Below are 17,304 nucleotides of genomic sequence, written 5' to 3'. Positions count from 1 at the left end.
CTAGTATTAGGTTTAATATATTGCTCTTGTTAAGACAGTATGGTACATTATTAAAAGTCAAGCTAGCTTAGAATGTTGTTCCTCTGTTTAGTTCTGTATCTTTATTCCATTTGCTTACAAACCTTTGGTCTCCCAAGTCTGTTGTGAAGTCTTGCATATTATTATGGCACATTTAGTAATTTCTTGGATCAATCCCTGTATCTTAATTACTGGAGTTATATTTGCCGTTCATATGTCATAGTTGTAATTTAATTCAAATAAATCCTAATTGTTTCAGCAATACAAGTTATGAATTATTTTCTCAAACCCATTTGAAACTCTTAGGTTTTTGCTCCCATGTCTAGTGTGATATCCCTGTTATATTCACTGCCTTGCCTTCACTTCGATTAACAGCACAGGCATGATCATAAACCTGTTTATATCTGTCACATTATTTGTCAGCAGCAGGTAGGTTACCACTTAGCAAAGGAATTTACTGGATCACATTTGTGACTGCAGGACCACTAGCCACCTCACAATACTCTGTGACTTGATGTTCTGGAGATTTGCCTGCACATGGTATCGGGCCAACATCATGTCACAAATATTCCTGTCTTTGGTGTTTAGAATACGTGGTAATTTTATGAAGATACGCGTGTAAACATCAGATGATGTGCTCCTTTACTATAATAATCAAAGATAATACAAAAGTAAGATCACCGCATTTATGTAGGAAAAGATAGTTGAACCCCATTTGTGTTACCTGAATATTAATCCTGTAGATTGTAGACTGTTTCTTTGTGCAGACTTAATGAAAGGTTTTTTGATTCTAAACATAAAATATTAATTAGATACCAAAATACCAATTCAGAGCCTTCAGAAATGTGTGTTTCAAAGAAATCTTTGCACATAACACTGCACTTCTAAGAAACTTTGTATGGAGATGATGAAAGGTGGAAAGAAAGAGTGATCCAGCCGGTGGTCAAAACAATCTCTTTGGATATGGAAGATCTGAGTTTCAAAACAAATAAAATATTTATCCTGATTTTTCTCCTCATAGATTGGAAGGATTTCTAGTCCATTTCAGAAGATAACACAAAAATATTTCTCACAGAACTCTTCTACCAATACCTCTCTTTTTACCACTACCTTATACGTGATATTTCCTCTGGGTTGTGTTTAATGAAAGAACTATACTATAATGTTTGCTTGAAATGATTTTTTTAGTATTTACTGGATCAATGTGTCATTGAAAGTTCGTATTAGATGCTGAAAAACATAAAGGTTTTCAAGTTGTCTATCCCAGCTATTTCACCAGGAGTCAACTCGGAATTCAACTTGATTATATTTTCATGTGGATGATGAAATGAATGCTAGTAATGAAACTCATTCTCTTATAATTCTAACATAGTATAGAGTTTCTTGTATGGTTCAGGTAATATGAATGTTGTTAAGCTTAGTTACTTAAGGGTCTGAAGAAGATTCAGTGCAAACATGAATAAATACAAAGGATCAGAATTTCATAATATCCAAGAGCTTCACATTCAGGGAAAATGAGAATTAATTGTTTGAAATATTTATGCTTCGAAGTGGTGATAAATGTTATCTAGATCTTATTTACATTAAATGTTATCTAGATCTTATTTACGTTGATTCTATTTATATTCTGCAGATTGTTGCATTGTCATCAATATTCACAAAGGTAGTGAAGTTAAATTCAAATCAGTTATAACTCCCGAATGAGCTGATTATCTGGCTTGTGTAAATTAGCGTAACTTTACCACTTACTTTGGTAGAAATGGGTTAAGGTAGACCAGCTGAAAATCTGTCCCAGTGTGTCCAGTCTCCAGCTCATCTGTTTTAAATAAGATCTTACAGTATTTTGGATCGTTTATATTCTTATTCAACCTTAAATACCTCATTAGGCTTCTACCGTTTGAAGTATCAATAAGCTTATTGCTTTAACTGCTCTTAAAATATTTAATGTCATACTTTATTCAAAAAACAAACCAAAATACCAGACATCTCTTAACACTGCCTGCATCTTTTAAACATGTCCTCAATTCTGTTTAGCCTGATTCTTTGAGAGAAAATAGCTAGTAAAGATGTCTGAAGAAGAGAGATCGAGAAAACTATAATGACCTGTGGGGCTCAGCTACAAAGTAATCATCGTCAGCATAAATACTTTGTGGTGTAAATGTATTTCTATCACAATAAACAAGTGTGATGTAAATTTTCATTATAGTGATAATGTTAATTCCTTTGTTGGGACCATGATCTTGAAATCTTGTATGCAATAAAGTTGCACGATATGTAGGGAATAGCAGACTTGAATTAATTCCTAGATAAAAATTAGTATGCATTGCACTTCGATGATTTGTCTTTGTTTTGTTTCTCTAATCAAAATCTCAGTTAATTTCAGCCTTGTTCTCTGCCTCCTCCACATTAGTTCCATTGTCTTGATTTGCATCATTTGTAGCAGCAGGCTTCTTGTCAATCAGTACTTTGGACCTTTACATCAAACACCAAATTAATTACAGGAGAGGAAATCCCAATAGTACTTCTGTGCTTAGAGCCTTTCACAACTTTTAAGTGAATGCTCCTGCTTCTCATCGGAGAGAAGTGGAACATGGAGGAGGGGGCAGCATGTACTTCACAGGTACATTTGGCTATCTAGCATCATCCAGTTACCCCTACCTTCCCTTTTCTAGCCTCTCCCTTCTTTTGTTGTAAAGTTAAACTAAGAAAAAAGCAAATTAAAAAAAAAAAAGTATGAGATGTATTTCTTGTTAAAGGATGTGTAGATTCAATGCTTTTCATGTGCAGAAGCACTTTATGTAGTTAAATAGAAGGCCTGCTGCCATCCTGAATGTTTGTACCCTTTCCCTAACTAATTTAATTTTTTTTCTGTCAGGTTGACGAACTTAAATTTCTTTATTTCAAGTCTATCTCAGAAATAAAGAGCCCCTTTTAAAGTTATGCAGCAAATACAAAGGGCTCACAAGTACATTGTCCAGAAGATGCCCTCACTAATAGATGTTAGTACAAGCAGTAAATGTTTAGACCTTCTACATTCTTTTCTGACACCAAGTAATTTAGTCTTTTATCAGGTTGCTACGCTGTTAAATTCCTTTTTTCTTAATGACTGCTAGTAGCAGTTAAGACAATAACTTTTTAAATTTTGCTGCACTTTCATTTTGTACAAAATAAAAAGGCAAACAGCACTCAAACAGTAGCAACTGTGGTGGGGAAACAAGGAAAGCAAATGGAGGTGGGGGAGATGCTATATGGTCTAACCATGATAGCCATGATAACCATGGCACTCTACTTATAGTGAAATACTCCACTGAAATGATGTGCTAGATTAGTGTAACTTATTCACTATCTTCCATTGCTTTATTCTCCTGTTTTTAAGTTTTTCTTGAACAAATAGCTATGATTTCCTTGGCTATTGTTTCAAGATACATACCATCTCTGAGTTTCTGATATTTCTTGCTCTCTTTAACTGAGCTGTCTCATGTAGTCCATCTTTTCAATAGTGTACAGATCATGAAAGAAGGTAGTACCTTGCCCAGCTCTTAGGAGAATATTGAATTTGGTTAGGTACAGTGTCAGTTTTGTAGCAATATCTTTCGTCATTTTCAGTACCGTATTGTTAGCACGGTTTAAGAGTTCAGTCCAGCATTATTCCAAGGTTATTTTCCAAGTCCTGCTGTGATTCTGATTCTTTTATGTTTGTCTCCTGGTTCTGAGCTGAATATGAAATTTAGTGGTTTAGCTTTTGAACGGGAAATTTAATTTACAGCTTGTCAGCTTGCTTACAAAATGGGTACCAGTGTAAAGGATTCTCCTAAATATATATGCAGCCTGCTCTTTTTTGTTCTTTGTTCACTTCTTTGTTCCCATGAAGCACGGAAATACACAAAAACCACTTTGAAAATGTAAATTCATAGCTGTCACTGCTGACCATATCCTCGGGGCCTCCCAGGCAACACAGGCAGTGTGAGACAGCAGATGGTGGCTACACATGCAGGGTATCCATCCAGGAAACAGCACTTGCCATCCCTCAGCATCCATGTTCTTCGTCTGCCCACAGAACTGCAGTTTATTGCCAAAAGTTGAGTGTCTGCCTGTAGAAATACTAGGATTTTTCATATAAACCCTTTTATATTTGATCACATTACTTTTGTGCGTTTTCAGATATACCACTTGTTGCGTCTGTTTTGTAGTGAGTAGATATTCTGCGTGCTCTACATAAAAAGTTTGTGGTGAACCAGCTATCACAGACTTTGAAATGCGTCTGACTTTCAAAGTACTGAACTTCGGTCAATTCTGTGTAAAATGAGCAGTCTAAAGTGGCTGGGAGTCTTCTAGGCAGCAGGTTATAGCACAAGTAAGAACCATTAAGTTCACCTGGATTTGCATCAAACTGTAATAATGATGGTATATGAAACAAGACAAAGTTTGCATACGTGAAAGTCTTTCAAAATACTGCATTCCAGATGAAGTGTTGGCATGAATCTTTTAGCTTTGGCAGCTGAGATTTGCTTCGGAGACTGTACATAAGCCAAGCTTTTTTTTCCTTGGTTAAATGGCAACTTTTTTCCTGGATTTTTTTAATGGAGTTTGACCTAAGTCTGAATAAGCCTACTCCATGTCTTAAAGTGAAGCATGTTTTGTAGCCTAGTTGTGGGGGCTACTTAATTGGGGTGAGACTTACAGAACATTACTGCTAGACAAAAACAAATGGAAATACTGTGTTTACACACAGTCTGTGGGACATGAGCCATTAGGCATGTGGAAGAAACCAGAGCTGAAACGTGCTTTGTGCCAGTCCTGGAAAGTGTCTCTGGTGTGTGCGACATGGATCGTTATGTATGGGAAAGAAGCTCCCCTTGTAGGGTGGCTGACCCAATACATATTGGTAGGTTCCTGAACCACCAAGCCCCTTAAGTCACTTGTTTTCAATATCAAACACTGAATGCATCATTATGCGCTGTGCTTTACTCTATACTACCTAGCCCACTACTTGAACTAGGACATCTTTCTGAATTTTTCTAGAAAGTAAGGAACAGTGATTCAAGTCACTTTTCCTAATAGTTATTTTTATACTACTGGAAGCGGTGATGACAGTATCTATACCCAGGATAAAAAATCAACAAAGTGGTCAAAGTTGGCCCAACCGATCTTTTGACTTTTTTAGACTTTTTTGTTGTCATTCAGTTGATAAAATGGGAGATTGTCTCTGTGGTTGTAGAAGTTGACAGTATGAATGATAGTGCCAATTTCTGTTACGTGCTATAAAACAATGGACTTGCAGCGTCACAGTGATATTTTTAGGTTTTATAGCAACTCTGAAATTTGTATCCTGGTTGACAGAATTAGTTTTTGTTTGTTTGTTTGTTTTAAGGCATGGAAATGAGAAATTTTTAACGATACCATAATAGCACAGAGGATAAAATCCATTCATAAGCTCAGGCTTCCCCCGTAGTCCTTGGATATTTAGCTCTGCTTATTTTATTGGCCAAACAAACCTGTTACCAAGCATGAAAGTCCTAAGAATGGCTTTAATAATAAAAAGCACCAATTTATATATGAAGAAGTATTCTTTGGAATGTAAAAGTTGTAGAAATGAAATATATTTTAATGTATTTTACTTCTGTGTTGTTGGTTTTTTTTTGTGGTTTTTTTTTTTAGCATATGACTTCACAGCTCCTTAATATTTTTAAATGCAGGTAACGAATTTGGGCATCCAGAATGGCTTGACTTCCCCAGAAAAGGGAATAACGAGAGCTATCACTATGCCAGAAGACAATTCAATCTTACTGATGATCATCTTCTTCGCTATAGATTCCTAAATGCATTTGATAGAGATATGAATAAATCGGAGGAAAGATTTGGCTGGCTTGCATCTCCCCCGGTAAGCTGTGTATACTAAATGATAAGTTTTTAGTCACTAGTTGTGTACGTGCTCAGAATAACAACAATATAAAATTTGCATGCAGAAATTTTAAACAGCACTTTATTATGCACTGTGTAATGCCCCACTATATATTTGAAGTTGTCAAAACATGTCACTGGAATATCTGCCACGGATAATGGAAATCTGAAACAGTCTCCCTTTAGTTTCCTAGCAAGCTCTTTTCCTATTAATTTTGCTATTTTTATTTAGTAAGTGCAGATTGGAAAAAACAGACTATAAAATAGTGTGTAATCCAATCCAAGGATTGCTTTGGAAAAGTGTAAATTGTTCGGACGATTTAATTTTACATAATTATTTTGTTACTGAGAAAACGCTTTACGTAGAGTATAGTGTAAGTTATAGTCTCCTAGTTTTCAGCCTGTCACTTTTGTATTTGCCGTTTTATATAAACATAGCACTGTACTTTTTTATTATAGCAACTCAATTATCATTTCTCAGTGTTAAAATTATTTCATACTAGTCATAATCCACTTTGAAGATTTTTATTAAATATGCTTCTAGTTATTAATGGCTTTATAGAGCAAAGGTGGTGTATGTACACCAGTTCAAAGTGGTTTTTCAAAGCAATTTCTCACACATTAAAAAACAAAACAAAAACCATACTGCTTCATTTTCTAAATTACTAGCAGAAGCGATGCTGATTGTCATAACAAATAGATGGAAAATTTAATAAAAGAAATCCATTTTTTTGCTAAAGAAAAGTGTGATAAAAAGACCACGTTATTAATCTTTGCTGAGCAAGTTTTTTTCAGTTGCTCTACATACCTTGCATGCTTCTGCCTCTTTAACTTTAAATTCCCTTTTAAAAACTAAGCTGCACTTTAGTGACTAGAAGTTTTCTATTACATTACATAGGCACAACAATTAGTTTGCATAGTAACGCTCATATCTATACTGCTTAAATCTTGTACAATTTTACTTGAAATGATGGATTGCAGTAGTGTTTTTCTTATTTTCCATAACTCAATTAGAAATTAAATACTACATAGTAATGGGATTATTATTTTTTTCCTTCCTAGGCCTTTGTGAGTGAAAAGCATGAATCCAATAAGGTCATTGCATTTGAGAGAGCAGGTCTTGTTTTTATTTTCAACTTCCACCCATACCAAAGTTATGTGGACTACAGAGTGGGTGTTGAAACTCCAGGAAAATATCCTTTTCTTTACTGTTTCATTTGTACAGAGAAACATACTTAGTTACTTAAAAACTAATTTTCCAGTATGAATGCAAACTAGTTACAAGGTAAGAAAACACTTATTTGTCATTGGTACAGTCTTTATGCTTACTTTACAGCAAAAACAACAATTACAAATTTGTTTTCTTCATGAGATCATTTTGTAGAACACAAGTAAAAATAGAGATTTAAAGACTACATTTGAAAGTCTCCGTTTAATTTTTTTTCTCTTTTTGCCCTTTTTCTCTTTTTGCCCTTCTCTCTCTCTCTCTTTTATATAAATAATGTTGTGACACAACAATCGAGAAACTTCTGCATTTTAAATAAGCAAGAGAAACTGACCACAGTAAGATGAGTCTGCACAGAGTCACACAGGAAAATGTATTAATTTAAACTTCCAGGAAGGTTGTACAATTTTTGTTTTATAACTGGGTAGACTGAGAATGTGTTTTTAGCTCAGCTGAGAAGCAGTAAATGATTACTCTTGAATAATTGGCTGGTTTTACTTTTTTGTCCAAATCCTTAGCATTGAGGGAGATTTTAAAAAAGTAATGTTAACTTGCTAGAGGGATTTAGTTTTCCCAATTTCAGTTTGTGTGTCGACAAACAAACTCTAGTCAGTCTTGCTGTGTCAGTTTAAATCACTGCAGCTTGTAACTTTTGGCCTACTTTCTTTTTATTTATTGGTAGATTCAGCAAACTTTTGCCATATTGCAGTTGCTTTAGTGCGATGTGGCACCCTATTACTAACTCCTGAGCACTGCTGTATTTACCTGCTGAGCTCTGAAACGTAGCAGGGTTTAGAAACATTAGGTCAAACCCACCTTCTCCAGTACTTTCTTCTGCTGCCTCTATGGCCCTAAAGGAGTGCCTGGAAAATGTAGAGTGGAGTAGTAATCTGGATTAGTAAAATCTTAATCTGATGCTGTGAGATACACCAGTACTTGACTGTCATAGTTGTCAGTTGTATACCTGTTTAAGTTGATGCTACTTTACTTCCTCTACGTTGTGTAAAATGTTTTGAGTTCTGAAGATGGAAAAGGTGTAAGTTCGATTTTGATGACTACAGCACATAATAATAGAATTAGCATGACTTTCTTGCTCTGGTATTACATAGATGCAATTAGAATCATAGACTATCCTGAGTTGGAAGGGACCCACAAGGATCATTGAATTGAGTCCAACTCCTGGCCCCACACAGGACCATAAAAAAATCAGACCGTGTGTCTGAGAGTGTTGTCCATATGATTCTTAAATTTTGTCAGGCTCAGTGCTGTGACCACTGCCCTGGGGAGCCTGTCCCAGTGCCCAACCACCTTCTTGGGTGCAGAACCTTTCCCTAACACCCAGCCTGATCGTCCCCTGTCCCAGCTCCATGCCGTTATCTCGGGTCCTGTCGCTGTCCCCAGAGAGCAGAGCTCAGCGCCTGCCCCTCCGCTCCCCTCGTGAGGAAGCTGTAATTCAAAACATGTTGTTGTTTGCTTTCTGCCTTTCTTTGTCAAACATGCTTTTGAGGTTCAGTTCTCAGAAATTCTTGAGAAATATTTCAAAAAAAAATCTTGCTTTCAAGGACTTGGTATAATTTTTCTGTCTTCTGTAAAATGTCTTGATCAGGCTTGTACTTAACTATTACATAAGTCTGTTTCCATAGCTTCATTTTCTGTTTTGTACTAAGTGAATTAAATACCCAGGCAGTATTTTTGTGCATGTAAGTAGATGTGCTGCACAGTTTTACAAAAATTCTACTCCTTAGCCCCTATAGCTAAGATGGAACTAAGCTGTGCTCAGGTACTTCTGAAGCTATTTGGTTTATTTTATGTTTAAGAAAATATTTTTATGACTAGTCTGAGTAAATTAATACTTTATATAAGCAGTCTTTTTTTTTTTTTAACCAGTGCTCTAAATTTTTCAGTCATTTCAGAAACATTTCATGTATCTATTTTACAGCACCAGAATCTTCTTTTTCCTTAGGCATTTACTGTTTTTTATAGAATCCTGAATGTGTTGCTCCTGTTTCAGCTGAGAATGCTCTATAGTAGCTGTTGTGAAGCAAATTGCAAGATGTGCTCTTCACTGGTTTTGAAGGCCCAGCTGGGTTGGTCTGTGGCTAGTTCACTCTGAGCATTGAAACAGCTTTCTGTACTGTATCATGGCCAGCAGCACAGTCAATGCTAATTGATTTTTTTTTTTTTTGATTTAAGTTGGAACTTGCTGGAAAATGTTTGTTATTCACTTAGTGGTAGATGACCAAATTTTTTTAGATCCTTATTCTGATTCACTGAAAATCATGTTAGAACTTAACAGCAGCTCAAGTGTGTTCAAAACAAGTATGTTGTTATAAAAGGCATACAGATGATGTCTCATATTCGCAGTTTAAAGCTTGTATTCATTTTAATGTGTTAGTCTCAGTACACTCTTGTCTTTTAAGTGTGTGTAGTATAATTTTATTTCCATCATTTATTATAGACAGTTTAAACGTAAAAAGTTTTTGTTAAAGCATAAAGATACATACTAACGTTTTCATTCACTGAGCTAATTTTTTCTACTGCTAATGGAACTGCCAATTACAGACAGTGTAGTTTTATTAGAGCTGTTTTGTCTCAGTAACTCCTCCCACCCCAATCAAATAGTGGATTTTGTGATTCTGTGTCCTCAGTGTGTTGTGTTAGCTACTTCCTCTGGTAGAGCACTGAGGGTTTTCAGTGCTATCGCTGCCACTATGTTTCTGTCAAACACACACCGTTACCTCTGAGACATTTGTTCATTTAGTTAAGGAAGTGTTGTCCCCTTTTCTGTATTGTACTTCAAGAAGAAGCAGTGAGCTTCTCGTAATTCAGTGTTTCTGCTTGGGAATCTCAAATATACAGTCTTCCTATCAATCACCTCAACAATCTTTCTGCTAGTCATTTTATTCTATGGCAGTTCAATGTATGAATGAGGGGAGTGAACTCTGGGAATAAGCTATTGCCGACTGGAGACAGGAACCTTCTCTTCATTCCAGTATCTGGGATTTTAAAGATCATTCCAAATAACATATGTTCTATCTCTAGCTATATATCTGCCTACATACAAGTTCTGGTTCACAAAGCCAGCCTGAAAAGATTTTCAGGTTTCAAATCTGATTTCTTTTGCATGGCTTTCTCTCAGGTGGAGCACAACAACGTTTCCCATGCCAAGAGAACAAAAAGCATGCTCTCAGTTGGATAAGGAAAAAAAAAAATCTCTTTATAAAGACATTGTGATGCTAGAACTCAAAGTGTTTGTTTGAACAGGTGATTTAGTTGCCCCACAACTGTAGTTTTATCCCAACAGCAGATTTGAATGTATCTTCATCAGACTCTTCTGAAACAAAATTTGGGAAGTTACTCTGGTTTCTGTTGATCATTGAAATAAAAATCAAGATGTTTCACCTTAGACTGTTGACCATAAAAGGAGAAAATAACAAATGAGTAAAAAGGAAGAAACAAATTTAATGTAGGTCAAAATCTTTTGATTTGGATCATAAGTACCCTTTTTCCTTTGTTTTTCTTTTTGTCCTTTATAATAAATATCACATATCAATTAAGACCTCATTTTTATCTGGGAAGCTTGCTTATGGTCTATTTCTAAATGTTCTCATCCAAGGCCTTTGCATGGAATGAAACATCAGGACATTTTTCTAAAAGAAGTGCTTCTGATTATGTGTGTCAAATAGGTAGCAGGGTACACTGTCCTATATTATACAATCTCACTTCTGTTTAGTGCCTGTTGCTAGCAAAGTCTGTGGGTAATAAGTTGTCCATAAACACCTTGAACATAACTGAACTTTTTGTTTCTGTTCTGTCTGGGTGAAAAACAGCAATTTTGCATCTGACAATTGCATTCTTCATATTTTTTTCATTGATAAACGAAGATGAAAGTATTCTGTTATCCCATTTCTCTGTATAAAAAGATTGTTCTTAGTCCAAGGAAAGCCTTGGAGTTGTGGAACTGCCGTGACTGGATAGTATTACATCACTATATTACAGAACTGCTGAAATCTTAGTAATATCTCAGTTAAACCTGACATGCCTAATACTTTGGCATCAGAACTGAGTAGATGCAGATAGCCACTGAAATACTTCTCTGAAACTGAGCTCTAAAGCAGAATCATGTTACAGAAGTTCTTTAAATATCATCTACTTAGCTTAGCAGTGGTAACTAACTGTATGCATAGTCTTAATTGACAGTAAATTTGAGGTATTGCAGATAACTAAAAATTGCTTCCCTTCTCAGAGGTGAGAAGTCAATATATGATATTTGTAATTCTGTTTGTAACAGCAAGCCTAAAACATCTGTATTCTTTTCATAACACCTCTGTTAGATCAAAAGGCAAAAGTTAATATGTGGGAGACAGTGCGGTTCAGGTTTGGATCTACTTATTTTCTGTGGTGCACATTACTTATTTTCTGTAGTGTAACCACATAAAGTGTTAGCGGTTAACAGTGGCTGACTTGAACTATTTCTGTAATTTTTTAATTCTGGTAAAAGTGAGCAAAAGAAGAAAAGGATGGCATGAAGGAGAGTGGCAGAACATGAATGAGGTTGAGGCTTCTTTCTGGTGCTTCATGAATGATTTGACTTTATTTTTAGAACTAGAAATTAAGGGTAGTTATCAACAACGCGAGTCCATAGGAAGTCCACTTTATATTTCACCTAACCAGAAGAGCTAAAAATTGTTGTCATGTCCTTTGGACATGCTGAAAGTCCTTTTTGATTAAGATTTTTAAACAATTAACCAAGAATAGCTGACTTGAACGGTATTTTTCATCAGTTATAGGCAAAAAAAAATTGTGAAATTTTCTTCTTGCAACTCAGTCTTTTATAGTAGTCAAACATTCATAGTATAGAAACAATGCAGAACTGTCCAGAGGATTAGTTTTTAAATGAAACATATCCTAAAATTATTGACTACTGTTACCCTCCTATTCTACTTGCTTTTGGCATCCTTTCTTCTTTCCTGCCAACATCCAGTGTTTATTATCATTTTTCTTTAAATATGTTGGGGTGTTTTTAACATTGAATTGCTTTCCTTCTAATTCTCGTCCCGCAATTAGAGCTGTGGATTTTGTGTGTAGCTTTGTAACATTCAACCTGAGATTTTAAGAAAATATATATTCTATAAATAAGAAATGTTGTCACGTGACCTTACATCTTCAGGACAACTCTTCTCCACTTCTGAAAGCAATTCCTTATGCTCCCTTTGGAGCACTAGATGGGTGATCTTATCATAAAAGGAAATCAAATTTGTTAGGCAGGACCTACCCCTCATGAACCCATGTTGGCTGGGACCAGTGACTGCGTTGTCCCCCAGGTGCGCTTCAATAACTTCAAGGATCATCCTCTCCATAATTTTACCAGGCGCTGACGTGAGACTGACAGGCCTGTAATTGCTAGGGTCTTCTTTCTTACCCTTCTTGAAAATTGGCACAACATTTGCCAGCTTCCAGTCTACTGGGACCTCTCCAGATTCCCAAGATCGTTGAAAAATAATTGAGAGAGGTTCCGCGATGACGTCAGCCAGCTCTTTAAGCACCCTGGGATGAATTCCGTTCGGACCCATGGACTTGTATGGATCCAGGTGGAGCAGCAAATCCCACACACGTTCAGGGTCGGTTGGGAGTTTGTCATTCCCACCGTCATGGTCCTCCAGCTCAGGGTACCCTGGGTCCCGAAGCCCATCATCAGTGTTGAAGACAGAGGCAAAGAAGGCATTAAACGTCTCTGCTTTGCCTACATCATTGTCTGTGAGGAGTCCCTCCCCATCTAGTAGCAGACCTATGTTTTCTTTGGTTCTCCTTTTTCTGTTCACATATCTAAAAAAACCTTTTTTATTGTCTCCCACAGACATGGCCAGCTTCAACTCTGGCTGGGCTTTGGCCCTGCGAATTTTCTCCCTACAAACACGAACAGTGAATGGCTTTGACATATTTCTGACATATTTCTTCATATATTCTAATAGTACTTATCATAACATTGTTGCCATGTATAGCTTCTCAGATTTCTTATCAGGTACATTAAACCATACAGAGCTTCCTGCCTCTCCGGCCTATGTTTTTGTAGGCATTCCTCTATTCTTATCTTATTGAAGACGTCATCCTTCTTTCATCTGTTCCTTATTTGTAGGCTGTTGGCATAGCAAACGTTGTTGTACTTTTTTAAGAGGAGTAATAGTAGACTTTACAGTACTTCTGGTCCTGCTTAATTTGGAAGGTCTTTCTGAACAGGCAGCTTTATGAAGAGTCTCAGCCAACTTGGAGTCAGTTTTTCTTCTCTTTTATACAATTGTCTTCTCCGTTGATTTATTTCCCTTGAAAGTGGGTTGCTTCAGTCTACATCTTGTTCTCCTAAGATCATGTATCCTAATGTGAGACGTTCAGGTACGGAGACCTTAACTGTGTATGTGAGTATAAAAGTCTGTATATGTTGTGAGCAGTATCGAGTTTTTACTAGCCTATCTCTGTCTTGACATTTTATGTTGTCATATACTGCTAAAATGCAAGTAGGGAGATTTCGTAGTGGGAAGAAATGGTTACCTCGTTACAAATATCACCATTTTTATATGGCGTAATGTATCCAAAGCACTGCGAAGTTACAATGAATGAATATCAAAGAGTCACTTATTATTGGCATGAATTTACAGGTAATATATTCAAAGTCAGAGTTGTCAATATGTGAATACCTAATTGAGGCCTGAAATATCACAAATATTGTCATTAAAATGCTGCAAAAATATACTTTTTTTAAAAAGTTAACACTGGCTCTCTGACATTTGCAACCTGCACGGAGGGCTTCTAATGAGCAAATAAGGTCACTTGAATGAGTCACTGGAGTGTGATTGCTGAAGGCGAAGATGCTACTTTGCAGGCTGCTTTGAAGTACAGTTATGTAACTGTCCCTGCCTATTAGAATTCAGGGTGTATACAGCAAATGAAGACAAAGGACTTAATTTAGAATCAGCCAAATGCCAAATTCTATCAAGGTAGTTCATACATTAAGGTTAATATGTGTGAATAAGAAATATAGCCTACTAATGCACCTTGAAAAATTTTGATCTGTGTAGAAAAAGGCATGGGTTTCCATTGCCATGAATCTGTGTTACTATCAGGGTAGCATATGCTATTTCCAAAATACAGTTTCATTATGTGAAGGAAAAAAGAAAACATTTCTATGCTGATACTGGAATTCTACTTCATAAATTATGCTCTTTCAGAAGCCTTTTCATGAGAAACAGGCAGCTTGAGCTAACAATTTTTTTCTGCCTAATTTGCTTCAGTTTGGAGATAGACAAATAATCAACATCTAGGTCAGCTGTCTCTAGTTCTGATTGTAGATAAAATTTTGAATGTTAACAGGGAAGCCATTCATAAGTTTCTGCTTTTGTTTTTTTTAATACTGTCTAGACATTTTTGTGGGGTAGTGGTGATTCCAAGGTCTGTCTGCGGTAAGATCTTTTTTCCTCTATTCATAAGGAAAATGGTTGAAAGGAAGCAGAAGAGGAAAGGAGCTATGATTTGTTTTCCATTTAAGTTAACCACCATAATTTCAAAATAACTTCGCCACTTTTGTAGTAGGACCTATTCCAGTATGTTACTGTCTCTGCTATTGTAATGTTTTTCTTATTTTTTTAACTGAAATGTCTTACCGCAATTTAAGCACTGTTTATTATTGGTCCTGTTTTTAATAGAAGAGAGAGATCCTTTATGTTTTGATGACACTGATGTCACTTTTTTGAATTTCTCTTGTTGAAGTTATTCAACCATTCTCTCGAATTAGCTTTCCTTGAAGCTCAATGCCAAAAACAAGTCAAGGTTCTGACAGTTTATCAAATTCATGGTCTTGAATAACTCAAGTCCTGTGTGGTGTTTGTGCCAGGGCATGTTCTATTTGTAATTCATATGTTATTTTTCTGTACCTCCTAACCGTTTACTTCTTCTCATCTTGCACTATTCCCCACAGTTAAATAATTCTTATTCCTACCTGTATAGCATTTGCATTTATCCCAGCTGAACTTCCCCTCTTTAACCTGGGACCATTTCTTGACTTTACGATAGCCTGCTTGAAGCAGCTGTATATTTTGCCATCTGCAAAATACTAATAGATTTGTAACAGAAGTATCTTTAACATGTACAAAATATAAGAATGGAAAAGTGTTTGTGAAAGTACTGACATGAGCAACAAATTAAGGGTTATCAGAATGGCCTGCATTGATAATGGAGAATGCTGTTCCCTGCAGTAAAACAAAGGAATCCGTTTTCCTTTCAAGACAAGAAGGTAGGTACTCGTGAGTGTCACCATCTCTGTTGTGGCACAGATGACTTGTCAGAAGACCCTACATCCTAAACAACAGTGGGATGAAAACAGGATATAACATATGCTATTCATTTTCCTATTAGTACAGTATGGATCAGATACATTGCAAGTAAACAAGGATAAGCAGACAGTGAAGTAAATCAGCATTTTTTCATCATGATTGCCAACTGATGTGGATTTAAATACATCCATATATCCATATTTACATTTGGTTGCGGCAAAAAGCATCCATATTTGGTTGAAGCAAAAAGGTACAGTACTTTTTCCCTCCACTTCAGTACTGTGCGATAAGATAACTTCTAAATGGTTTCAAATACCCTCTAAATATCTGGAGTTGAAGTTCACCAGGCCGAGGTGCTTAATTTAATTTGAAAATTTATCTAAAAGCTCTCTAATATGCTCTTTCTCAATTGCAGGTTGACACCTTAGTCTTCTCCAAAATTAGGAGTGTGTGGAGAGGAGGAACAAAGGTACCCTTTACCTTGAAATTAATTATGCTAGTTACCTGATTTTCTATTGAAATTCAAGAACTGTTAAAAGCAAAAAACAAAAAGACCTAAATACTGTAGGCGCTTTACAGTCCTCTGGAAGCTTCACTTTTCTTCATCTTTTCTGTGTACGTGGTGCATTTAAAAATGAGTTCTTGTTTTCCTTAGTGTATGTTACTAGCATATCATTTTGTTCCTTTAACTTCCTTATTATTACCTTGGTATTATTTCTTCCTAGCCTGAAAATCTGGTTTCTGCTTTCTTTATACTTCTTCCTGGGATTTGAGGTGAATGAAAAGTTCTTTGTTTAGCCATATTGATCTGTGACTATATTTCTCATTTTGTGTGCAAGTTAGTAATTCATAAATTATGCTTGTGTCCATAGCTTTTCTTTTACAAAATCAATTTCTTCAAGAAATTGCAGGTCTTCAGTATCTTTAACAATCCAACTTTATTATAATGATTTACAGTTATACAGCTGTTAATGCACCTGGGTTTCCTTCTTATTTTGTTTCTCGTCTTCACTTTTTGGCAGGCTATGTTCTTTTACATCGAGTGGTAACATTTTGGCAATGAAAATTGTTGCCAGGAGAGCTTATCTGTTCTTGCTTTCTGTAGGGTAAATATTTTCCTTTGGCCCTGATTCATTGTTATTGCCTTTGACTTCTCAAACCAGCTAGTACTTTTGTACATGACAGTCCAGTTTTGTTTTCATTGTCATCCTCATGACAATTTTGTGTATGCTTCTAATATTGTCTTACTAAGGTAGGCATGTATACTGAGCTTCATACTCTGTTTAAACTGATTTAAAGATAAAAAATAAAAAAACTGTGCAAGTGGAGAAAAACCTGTCTGAATAGCCATAGTATGTCTTATTCATGAAACCAGGGAGGGTTTCTCTTCTATTTTCTGAGACACATTTACCCAGAGAAAATTAGTACAATATCTTAAGTACAGCCAGAGGTTCAGGTATGTATGGAATGCAAAAATGTCTCAGTAAGGAAAAACAGTTTCAGATGATGGTGCATTTAGGTGCACTTGAACTTCTGGTAGTGGTTGAAATTTATGAAGGCTTCAGTTGAAATATGAAACCTACACCTGTGAATTTTCATATTTTTCCTCATTTAGTTTCCAATTTTGAATTGCAGAAGTACTAAAAACAAAAAACAAAAACAATCAAAAAAACAGGGTAAGCAATTTTTGTGTTTAAATGAAAGTAGTACAAGGAAGTTGTGGTGCATTAATGATAGGTTTCTAACCCACACTTCATAGGGGTTGCCCCTGAGTAATTTGTAGTCTTCTATGTTGTTGACTTAGAGTGACTTTATTTTAATGAGCAAAGTTGGAAA

General features: G+C 35.9%; 1 protein-coding gene across 2 annotated transcripts in view; it reads left to right on the top strand.

Annotated features, from left to right (window-relative positions):
* Nucleotides 1–17,304, top strand: part of GBE1 (1,4-alpha-glucan branching enzyme 1) — a 170,015-nt gene that overhangs the window by 135,332 nt on the left and 17,379 nt on the right. For both annotated transcript variants that reach the window (XM_040566525.1, XM_040566518.1), the window contains exons 13-14: nucleotides 5,715–5,899; nucleotides 6,982–7,112. In XM_040566525.1, coding sequence (XP_040422459.1) covers nucleotides 5,715–5,899; nucleotides 6,982–7,112 — 316 coding nt within the window. The remainder of the gene's footprint in view (nucleotides 1–5,714; nucleotides 5,900–6,981; nucleotides 7,113–17,304) is intronic.

This window comes from Cygnus olor, chromosome 1 (assembly GCF_009769625.2).
Source record: "Cygnus olor isolate bCygOlo1 chromosome 1, bCygOlo1.pri.v2, whole genome shotgun sequence".
NCBI lineage: Eukaryota > Metazoa > Chordata > Aves > Anseriformes > Anatidae > Cygnus > Cygnus olor.
Note: the sequence above shows the minus strand (reverse complement) of the source record. Positions and strands in the feature narration are given on the sequence as shown.